The sequence below is a fragment of the Crocodylus siamensis genome, chromosome 2 (genome assembly GCF_052110815.1).
Source record: "Crocodylus siamensis isolate JL-2025a chromosome 2, ASM5211081v1, whole genome shotgun sequence".
Taxonomy (NCBI): Eukaryota; Metazoa; Chordata; order Crocodylia; family Crocodylidae; genus Crocodylus; species Crocodylus siamensis.
The window spans coordinates 295,678,195-295,689,710 of record NC_143396.1 but is presented as its reverse complement, the minus strand read 5'-3'; the positions used below and the strand labels follow the sequence as shown (position 1 = coordinate 295,689,710).

The 11,516-nt window shown below is 51.2% G+C and overlaps 1 protein-coding gene across 1 annotated transcript; it reads right to left on the bottom strand.

The window, feature by feature from the left end:
• Positions 1-5,267: 5,267 nt before the first annotated feature.
• LOC149872440 (uncharacterized) lies at positions 5,268-8,368 on the bottom strand. Its single transcript, XM_090034665.1, is given in 3 exon segments — positions 5,268-5,744; positions 6,290-6,399; positions 7,250-8,368. Coding segments are annotated over 3 exon segments (1,668 nt in total). The 5' UTR covers positions 8,331-8,368.
• Between the last annotated feature and the right edge of the window lie 3,148 nt (positions 8,369-11,516).

The window sequence follows — 11,516 nt, the reverse complement described above, 5'->3', positions numbered from 1 at the left end:
ATATGTGTGTGTATACACACACACACACACACAGATATACCACGCCCAGTCTGGGGGGTCCCTCCCTTGTGGGGACCCTCTCTCCAAAATAACTTACTACTACTTCGCAGTCCCGGGGGCTTGCCTCTTGTTCTCCAGGCCAAACTCTGTCCCCTCCGGGTTTTCCTGCTGCCTGACTCTACTGCCGCTGTCCCGGCTTAGGGCCACAGGCACTGCTGTGTGTGGTGAGCACTTTGCCTCGTGCCCAGGGTTGGAGGCCTGGACAGCCTTGTGCAGCACCGGGGCTCGGTCTGTTCCTGGACCCTCTGGGCTGCGTCGTCTGCACTGAGCTGCTGCCCCGTGTAGACCCGAGCCACCTCAAGCGGCTCCCAGGGCCTCCCCCTCTGTGCAGCGCCTCCTGCACCGAGCTCCCAGCCTCGCTGGGGGGGCCGAGGACCTGAGCCGCCCCAGGGGCTCCAAAGATCCTGCTCCACGCGCCGGCCTGTGCATTGTGTCTCTGGCCTCAGGCCACAGGTTGAAGACCTGAGCCACCTCACACAGCTCCCAGGGTCTGGATGCTGTGCACCATGCTGCGCAGCAAAAGCCTGACCACCACAGCCGTCCCCCGCTCCCCGCTGATAGAAGTCATCAGGGGCTTTTCCCGAGCTACTGCTTCACCCTGCAGAGCAGCTCTCCTCAGCTCTTCTAAGCCCGGCTCTTCTCTCTTCTCTGTCCCCAACGCATCTCCTCCATGCTGGGCATGCAGCTCCTTTTATACGCTCCAGGCTCCTCCCCCAAAGGCTTCCAGACCTCACAGTGTTGCAGTCTCCATTCAGGTCCGGGGAGCTTTTCTGCCCTCTCCCCTCAGGAAAGAGGCGTGATGTTATTTCTCTTGCTGCCTCGATTGGTGGATAAGCTCCATCAATCGAAACAGCAGGATCTCAAGCCTGGGATTCAACGCAAGCTCTGAAATGTAAACCTTCTACAGAGGAAAAGTGATTTCAGCTCAGTGCACCCCAAAACAGTGTTTCACAGAAGACCAGGACAAATCCCTGTTAAAAGGCAGAACCTATTACAGCATTTTGTAAAATGGCTGTAGAAAATTTACCAATCCTAGCCAGGCTGAAGAGAGGACAGCACCCTCACACACTGGGTTGTGTATTGTTTTGTGTGTGTGTTTTGATATGGGCAAGATGGGCAAGAATTGTTCTAGCCATGTGCTCAGCATATGGGGCCTGTATCCGAAAAATATGCAAAACCCTCCAGCTGCATTGGTCAGAGGAAGCAGGGAATTATTCAGGCATATTGGTTGGGAGAAAAACTAAAATGAGGCCTTCCCTAATTGATTTAATAGATTTCATAGACTTCATAGACACTAGGGCTGGAAGGGACTTCAGAAGATCATCGAGTCCAGCACCCTGCCCCAGCGGCAGGAAGTCAGCTGCGATCAAAGGATCCCAGCAAGATAAACATCCAAATGTTTCTTAAAGGAGTCCAAAGCAGGTGCCTGTACCACCTCCGGTGGCAGTCTGTTCCAGGCCTTGGGGGCTCGGACAGTAAAGAAATTCTTCCATATGTCCAGCCTGAAACGGTCTTGCAGGAGTTCGTGACCGTTGGATCTAGTCATCCCCTTGGGTGCTCTGTTGAACCGGTGTTTCTCCAGATCCTGATGTACACCCCTTATATACTTACAGACAGCCACCAGGTCCCTGCTAAGCCTGCTTTTTTCCAGGCTAAAGAGTCCCACAGCTTTCAGCCTCTCTTCATCAGTCCTGCTCTCTTGTCCTCTGATCACGTGCATGGCTCCTCTGCACTCTCTCCAGCTTCTCCACATCCTTCATGAATTGTGGAGCCTAGAACTGGACGCAGTACTTCAGCTGCGGCCTCACCAAGGCCGAGTAAAAGGGGAGAACGATGTCCTGGGATTAGCTCGAGAAGCATCTATGGATGCAAGCCAATGTTTTGCTCACTTTACCATCTGTGACAATGCACTGGGGGCTCATATTCATCTTGTGGTCAATCATTACCCCCAAACCCCTTTCGGCCATGTTGCTAGCGAGTGTAGCACTGCCAAGCCTATAAGCGTGCTGTGGGTTTTTTCCCCAAGGTGGAGCACCTTGAGTTTTTCCGTCTTGAATGTCATCTGGTTTTTATCCACTCACTTTCTAAGCCTGTCAAGGTTGTCCTGGATCACCAGCTTGTCCTCAGGTGTGAACTCTTTACCCCAAAGTTTGGTATCACTGGTGAACTTGGCCAGTTCATTTCTGACACCAATGTTCGCATCATTAATAAAGACATTAAAGAGAACTGCTCCAAGGATGGAGCCTTGGGGGACCCCACTGGTCATGGCGCACCACGATGATTCACTTCCATTGACGATGACCACTATCTGGGTCTGACCTTGAAGCCAGTTCCCCAGCCATTGGACTGTGATGTAGCCGAGGCCACAGTGGACAAGGCTTGGGTGATGTCCCACCAGGTGTATAAGAACCACTCACTACGTTTCTGGACTCTTTTTCCTGGAGCTGCTGAGAATTGCACAGCTGCACTGAGAGCCAGAAAACCTACTGTCCACAGGGCGTGGGGTGGGGAGGAGGGGAGGGGAGGGCTCACACCCTCTTCATTGGAGGGGTGATCAAACACTATTTAAAGGGAAAGCCTCAGATACAGGGAGAGATGGTGCATGGCTGGACCACAGCTGTATGTTCAGGCCGCAGTGCAGCATAGACCTGGCTGGCTTTGCTGCCCAGTGGGGCAGGCCTGACCTATCCTTTTGTTAGTGTTTAAACTACAATGATAAAGACACGGGGCATTCCCTCGGGAGGTAAAAACCAGCTGGGAGGAATTGGAGTTCTTGGCATGAGCTGCTAATCCAAGCTGGTCACCAGTTCCCAATATATTCCTATCTGGGAAAACGTTTGGTCTTGTAACCAGACCACCAAGTCTGAAATTCATGTGGACTATAGAGGTAGGCTCAGTTACGCTTCTAGCCATAACCCTGGAGTGCTTCATGGGTAGAGACAGGAGTTAAGGTATCTGGACATCATACTACACATGTGCCCCACTCTGCAGTTCGTACCACACAGGCATTTAGTACTTGCTTTAGCAAGTGCTTGATGACTGTGCAGTACCCACTGGTACTGTGCAGTCCAGTGGCTCATGGGTTGTTTGCAACCCTACTGCACAGTAGCAGCAGTGTCATGGTTAGTGGCTGGTGATGTGGCATCCAGAGACTGACATTTTCTCCTGCACTTAGAAGTTAGGATTCATCTCTCCCTTGGAGCGAGGAATCTACATAGAGAGTCTGGGCTAGAATTAATGGAATAGGAGAGGTAGCTAAAAACATCCTGAAACAATTTTATGATTCTTCTTGTAAAAATCTCTCTGGGGGATTGGGCATTTCATAATATACCTTCATCTTTTACCACTGATAGCATGTACTTTTGCTGTTGTCTTACCTCATCTATAGCATATATGATATAGTCTTTTTATAGTTTCTTTTAGTAAGACTGGATGTTTGGCTGACAAAGATAGCTGGGAGGTACTACATTAAGTCTTTTCGCTTAATGCCATGCTGTCTTTTAAATGAAAAAAAGGGGGTTTTATGCCAAAACCAAAGACAAAATAACTAGCTAGCTGGTAAGTCTGAATGTCACTTGGAATGGGAATGTATTCTCCATTGTAGATTTGTTTAGTAACATCCCATAGGGGACTTTTTCTTAGCCCATTGTTATTCAATATCTTTATTAATGATGTGGAAGAAAACACAGTAATTGCTAGAAATAATCTCAGACAATGAAAACATTGTGGAGTTGTAAATAATGATGAAAATAAGGCATTTATGTAGATCAGTATAGATAGAATGATGGGCTTGGCTCACATGATCGACCTTTGTTTTCATGCAGCTAAATGCAAGGCCATACATTGAGGAACCAAGACTCTGGGCATATGATCAGAAGAAAGATTTAAGGATTATGGCAGAAGATACTTAACGTGTTACAGGGCGAATACATTCTTGAATGTATAAGGAGTATTGACATTACCATTATGTATAGCATTAATGAGACCATTATCAACGTGCCTTGTATCAACACTTCAGAAAGGATGGGGACTGTGGTGGGCCAGTAGGGGGCGCTCCTGTGTTGAGCCGCCCACCTCCCTGCGCCCGACCACCTTCCAGACTCCGGATGCCTCCCTAGGGGCGCCTTATGCTCGGCCGACCCCTCTCCCGGAGCACACTCACTAGCCTGGGGATAATGTAGCTGCCACCACCCCGAGAAGGGACTGTCTCAGCCCTGTGTCCTCGGGGAAACAGAGGCCTAATAGTCCGACGGGTACTCGACCCGGTACAGGCACTTGGGGCACTTCCCCAAGTCAAGGGGGCAAAAAGTAAAGTCTCCCTTAGTCCGCAGACCTAAGGGGTCTCTCTGGCGTAATTTAGACCCACTCCTCAATAAGTCTCCCACACCGGTCAAAAAGGAGAACTGTATTGATTACAGGGGGTAGGGGAAACTAGGGTACAGGGTTGAGCAATTTCTTAGAAATCCTAAAGAGCAAACAGCGGGGCTGAGGTAGCCTTTTGATCACGCATCTGTGTTACTGCCAGCTTGATATCTAGTCTGATTGAGTAGCTTACTCACAAGCATCTTCCAGAGTTCTTCCGTTTCCCCTCGGGAGTCTTGGGGTGAGGGAGAGCTAGGTCCCGATGGCAAGGCTCCTCTGTCTCCCCTGCTTGGCTGCTGCTTCACCTCATGGCCGAAGAGAGAAGCGCGAGCCTCCTCCCCCGCCAACCTATATAGCCCCTGTGACCTCACTCACCTGGGCCAGTGGAGGTCAGCCCCAGTTGGCTGTCAGCCAACCGATTTGAAATACATCACCTCTTACCAGGCAGATTCCAGCTCCCCAGGTAGAAACCCCCCACCCAGGTAATTGATGCAAGTCAGGTAGGCAGAGGGAGCAGGTTCCCCCTCTCCTTCAGGGCTGCAGCCAGTTCAAGTTACCTAAAGAGACCAGCCAGGGTGGGGTCCCCTCCGTGCTGGCCCATCTAATCAAATGGTTGCAGCTCAGAGATTTTAGTCACAGTGTCACAGGGAAGAGATTTTGGGGAGAAACAAGGTGGTTTTCTGCCACACTTCCCCCCTCTCCTTTAAAAGCTTGGATCCGTAGCTTCACAGGGGTATGGAGACAAGCGTGCTAGTTTGGAGGGGTCACCTTTCACCCCTAAAGAGAAATTACACCCCACACGATACTGAGCCTAACAATAAAACTTATAAAACATAACAGCACATTCAGGAACTTCCCCGCCCGAGCGCTGTCAAGCAGGTCCGAGTCCACCCGACCCACGACCCCGAGTCCTTTCGTGACAGGGCGTCCGCGACCACGTTCTGGCTTCCCTGGATGTGCTCGATGGTGACGTCGAACTCCTGAAGCTGCCGGGCCCGTCGCTGCAGCTTGGCAGTGGGGCCTTGCATCGTCTGCAGCCGCTGCAGTGGGGCATGGTCCGATAGGACAGCGAACTGCTGCCCCCATAGAGAGGGCCTCAGCGTGTTCAGTGCCCAGACAATTGCCAGACACTCCTTCTCGATAGACGACAGGTTTCGCTCCCGAGGGATTAACTTCCAGCTGAGGTACGCCACGGGGTGCTGCGTCCCTTGGTGCTCTTGTAGGAGTACGGCTCCTCGTCCCGCGTCGGAGGCGTCCGTGGCGACGTAGAAGGGTTCATCCGAGAGCGGTGCCTTCAGGATCGGGTGTTTGACCAGGGCGGCCTTTAGGGTGTCGAATGCTTCTTGGCACCCCGGCCTCCAGACCACGGGGTCAGGGCTGCCCTTCTTGGTCAGCTCGTGTAGGGGAGCCGCCGTCGCTCCGAATCCCGGGACAAACCGTCTGTAATATCCGGCCAGGCCGAGGAAGGCTCTGACTTGCTTCTTGGTTTGTGGAGGCGGCCAGTCTTTAATGGCCTCAATCTTGTCCCACAAGGGAGCAGGGAGGGGCTGTAGGGGAGCCTTTCTCTTGTCCCCACTTTTGCCCGTCCGCTGGCATGTCCCACCAGATCTGCAGTAGTCCGTCACATCCTGGGCAATTCGGGGCCAATAAAAGTTTGCCTGCAGCTGCTGGCGTGTCCATTCCCTGCCCATGTGACCAGCACACGGTAAATTGTGAGCCATGGAGAGCAATCGTTGTCTGTATTTGCGAGGTACTATGATCTGGCGATGGGGTTCCCAGGTCTGGGTGCAGTTCTTGGGCACCCACAACCGGTAGAGAAGTCCCTTACCCCAGACTACCTGTTCCCTCTTCTCTGGGGTAAACTCACTGTCCTGCTCCTGAGCCGTCTGCCGGAGTCTTCCAGGCTGGGGTCCGCCAGAACCTCCTGCTTGAACTCCTCTCGCCCGGCTAAGCTGTCCGCAGAGAGTTCGTGGGCTCCTGCGGGGAGTGCATCTTCACCCTCAGGGACTTCGCTGAACTCCTCCCTGAGAGTCTCTCCTTCCTCTGCCACTGACGGAACAGACACTTCCCTGGGACTGTCACTTAGCCCACCCTCGGGGTTGCTAGTTCCCTCAGGAACTGGTGTGCGATCACCCTGCACTGGGGCCTCTCCCAGTGCAGCCAATGGCGTGGCTGTCTCTTGGGGAGTTTCTAACCCTCCCCATCTAGCCTTTTTGCTCTGCAGACGAGTCACCGCGTTAATGCGGTAGGGCTCTAGCTCTGGGGCCTGGTCCATCTCTCTGTGCAGGAGTTCTATATCGATGATATCCCGTCCCACCAGGATGGGAGCTGGAGTCCATTCCATCACACCCATTTCTACATGCATCGAGCAGCCTCTCCACTCGATGGGTGACCGGGTTACCGGTATCTCGAATGGCGGAGACCCCACCCCTTGAGTGGTCAGGGTCCTCCCTGGGATTATATCTGCAGGTGAAACTAGGTTGGCATCGATTAATGTCACGCTGGACCCCGTGTCCAGTTCCCCAATAAGGGTTCTCCCACTGACCGTTATCTTGGTCCGGTGGGGGGCCATCACCTCCCCTGGGTTTGTGATCCTGTAGCAACAGGCACACCCCTCGGAGGGGCTCGGGTCTCCCCCCTCACTGCGTACAGCTGTTGCATGTCTGACGGGCTTGGGTTTGTTGCTTAACTTTGGGCAGTTGGGCTTGATGTGGCCCGGCTCCCCGCAGTTATAGCACCCCCTCTTTTCCGAATTGGGGTGTTTGGTCCAATCAGGGGCCACCTTCCGCTCAGTCTGGGATGGCCCCTTTTCCCCTTTTGGACCGACCCTCCCCTTGCCCCTCTTTGGACCCTTTATGTTCCTTCCCAGAGTGGGGAGGTTTTTCGTCTGACCCTTCACGATTAAGCAACAGCTGATCCGCAATTTCAGTGGCCTCTTGGACTGTTTTGGGGCCCCTGTCCTTGACCAGGGTTTTAACCTCCCTTGGACAGCAATGATAGAATTGGTCCAATGCCATGAGCTGGTACGTTTTCTCGGCAGTGTCAGCCTTGGCTCCCCCTCCCCATTTAAGGAAAGCATCCCGCATCAAGGCCACATAATCAGCCACTGACTTCTCCAGTTGCGGGCGGAGATTCTGGAATTTTTTCCGGAAATAGTCCGGCCCTAACTTGAACCTTGCAGCCACGGCCTGTTTAAATGTATCATAATCATCAGCGGTATCTGAGGGCAGGCTGTTCAGGACCGCCGCCAGGTCGCCATCTACCAGAGCCGCTACGTGCAGCATGTACTCCTCCTCAGGCACCTTCAACCGTCGGGCTTGCTTCTCAAAGATGCTGAGGAATACGTCGGGGTCATCTCCGGGTCGGTAGCGAGCGAAGGCTGAGGAGTTCGGTTTGGGGCGTTCCCCGGGCGCTTGCGGAGGGGCCGCATCATCCCCGTTGGTCCGCAGACGGAGTACCTCCAGTTCGTGCTTGCGCTTGGCCTCTGCCTCTCGGGCCTCCGCCTCTCAGGCCTCGCGCTGTGCTGTCTTCTCCGCCAGCTCCATCTTCATCTCCATCTCCATCTTTGCCTTCTCACGCTCAGCCTCCTTCTCCATCTTTGCCTTCTCCAGCTCCATTTTTTTCAACTCCAGCTCCATCTTTTTCAGCTCCAGCTCATACTTGAGCTTGCCCTGTCGCTCCTCTGTAGGGGTTGATCTCCCTGAGGACTGCGAACTTGGCGTGCGGCGCTGTGATTCTGGGGAGGAGACAGGAGTTGTCACGTGTGGAGGTTGCTCTGAGACTGAGTCATTATCACACAGGAGTTTAATCAGTTCCTCCTTCTTTAGCCCTTTCTTCACATGAAGGCCTCTCTCTTTCGCCAGCTCTCTTAGTTCAGGCACGGCCTTTTCGGTGTACTGCTCCGCCATCCTGGCTATCTACACTATCCAGTCGACCCGATGCCAAATTAGAAATTGTTTGCTCAAGGGATTTCAGTGCCTCTATTACTCTTCCCAGATTATGCGTGTAAAGCTGCAGGGTATTCAGATCCCACCGCTGGGACAAACTGGATGGGGTTCAGAAAGGAGCTAAAAGAATGACGGCGCCTTTGCAGGACACCCTCGTTCATGGATGACGGGCGGCAGAGTGGAGGAAGGTCGGGGCTGTAGTTCCAGAATTCCTGTCCCAAAGCTGATTGGCTGCAACATTACATACTTGTTAAAATCTTATTGGTACAAAGGGAAGCAGGCAAATGATTCTTTGGCCCTGTATGCATAAAGTTGTGTGTAGGGCCCTTTGTAGGGTTAATCCCTGGAGGCTCTGTTCAGGGGCAGTCAGCCTTGTAAAAGTTATATGGGAGGTTGAGCTTGCTTCACACAGGGCTGGCTTTTATTTCAGCTATAATACTAAGTCATATAACTTGCTGTAGACACCTAAACCTGATACCAGCCCTCAGGCTATTACAACACTGAGTTTCGCTGAAGAAAAGTGAAGTGACTTTTTTTCTCTGTACAGAAAGTGAAGATTCTTCCATGGCAGGAAGGAGGCAGGAGAGAGAGGAGCTTTTGGGGTCAGGAACCAAGGAACTTGGATTTGTTTGGTGCTAGCCACGTCGCAGGCTCTATCAGAGACAGGATATGAATAATGATATGAATAATGATAATGGACCAGCACTAACGAAGTCAGGTCACACTCAGGTCCTGTAATTTTAAAGAAGGTTTTGCATAGTGGAACCTGGAATTACAGCACATCTTAGGTATGTTAATAAGTTTCTATCCCAAATGCTTTTAAAGGAAAACTATGTTAAATACTTGGGTGCAGTCCAGACTGGAGCCTGGTCTACTAGCGACTGGTAGAAACCAGAGATGGAAAAGTCCCTAAGTGTACAGAAGTAATTAACAGATACTACCACATTCCTAAATAGAGAATGGAAAACTTGAAATTACTGAAAGGCACTTAACTAGCATTGAAGTGCAACCATTTCTAGCAAAGAAGGTGAGGGCTTTTAAACAGCACAGAGGAATATTTCAGTGCTGAAGTTATATCTGTGTCTAGAAGAGTACAGATCCTTTGCGAGAAATGTGCAATGTATATATACATCAATCATTCTCGCACGGACTGTAGAGCTGCCATATTGCAGCAGGTGACTTCCAGCTAGGACAATGTAGTGTTTATGATGATGGTCGGGATTAGCTGCTTCCGAGGAACCAGAACAGGGAGTTATGGGATAACCCCACTGGTAACCAGGGACCACAGTGCACCCCACAAGGTCTGGCCACACCAGCACAAGAAGCAGTGGCCTGTGCAGAATATCAGGAGCAGTTCATATAGAAAGGGTGGACTGGAGACGCATCGAAGAAGGCCGGGGACTGGTTTATGGCCACAGAGTCATAGAATTGGAAGGGACCTCAAGACTCATCTAGTCCAACGCCCCTACACAAAGGCAGGCTGCACTCCTTATAAACCATCCCACATGAATGCCCATCCAGCTTCTTGGAAAACTTCAGTGAAGGCAATTCCAGCTCTTCCTATGCAACCTCTTGACTGTCCTCTTGTTGCTTGCCTCTGGATCTCTTCTAGTTCCTCTATATCCTTTTTCAAATGCAGGGGCGAGGAAAAAAAAAGTCTAAATTGCAGTGTGTGGAAGGGCACTACCATCTCCCACACCTTGCACTTAATATTTTTGTTAGTGCAGCAGCAAATTATTCTTTCTTTCTTTTTTTCCCCCCAAGTGTTACGTCGCTGTGTTATGTTGCATCTGATACACCACGGCCCTCCAGCCCTTCTTAGCAGCCCTGATGTTTAAAAAGGCAGGAAATATGGCAAAAACTAACTGGATCAGAGGCATGAATTTTCATAGCCAACAACCTGCTTCATTAGCTGCTAGACAGTTATGTTACCTAAACCGCTATCCCCGCCTGTTTGTGTGAAGTCATAGAGGAGTGGGGCTGGAAGGCACCAGAGGTCACGTCTAGTCTTATCCCCTGCCCGAGTCAGGATCAGCCCTGTCCAAACCAGCCCGTGCAACCATAATGGGTTGCATGAGTCTACATAAGACCCTGACACAACATAGATTACCCTAACCTGCCACAGGTAAAGCAAAGACCGGCAGCAGCTTCTATTAAACGATGTCAATACACTCAAGAGTCGTTGGTAGAGGGCCATAACCCCCACTACAGAGGAAGGCAAAACTCCCCATGGTCTGCACTGATCTGACTATGGGGTAAAATTGCTTCCTGACCCCAAATCTGGCATTTGTCTGGTCCCGAGCAAAACTCTCTAGCCAGGAACCTCCAGTTTCACTCCTAGCAGGAGCATTGGCACACCCTAGCTGAAGTCCCCGGCCTGGGCTGTAACCAACATTTATTGCCTCTGGGGATACACATAGCACAAAAAAGGAAGTGGGGTGGGGGAAAAGGCCAGGAGCAACCAACAAAACCCAGAAGCCCATGAAATCCCAATAGTTGAACATGGACATAGCTACAACCAGATCACCCCAACCAGGGGCTGCCCAACCTCCTCTTGACGCCTCCAGTGATGGAGAGACCACTCCTTCTCCTGGCATCTATTCCACTGCCGCCCTGCTCTGACAGTGAACAAGGTTTTTGTTTTTTCTGGATATCCAGTCTAAACTTAGCTTGCTGCAACGACAGGCCATTGGTCCGTGGCTGCTTCTTTGCAAAAAGACAGAAAAGGTGTCTTCCTTCTTTAAGGCAACTTTTCAAGTCCATTTAGTTTTTTCCTTCCTGATCACCCTGTATTTCTCTTTGTTCAATTTAATTTTGTTGCCCATGGCACAGTTCTCCAATGTATCCACATCCCTTTGTATTGCAACCACGTCTCCAGAGCGTTTGCAACCCCCTCCCAGTTTTGTGCCACTGGCAAATTTTGCCTGTAATTCTCTATCCCTGCATACAAGTCACTGATAAAAAGAGTAAGCAGAATGGACCCGAACTAGGCCCCTACAGAGTCCTACTGAGACCTCCTGCCAGTCTGGCATTGCATTGATCTGTTAATAGGTCGTCCTGCCTGTGGTTATTGTACCAATGTTATAGCCACCTAATGGCAATATTATTTAGCTCACATTTCTCCCGTTTCCAGAAGAGAATGGTATG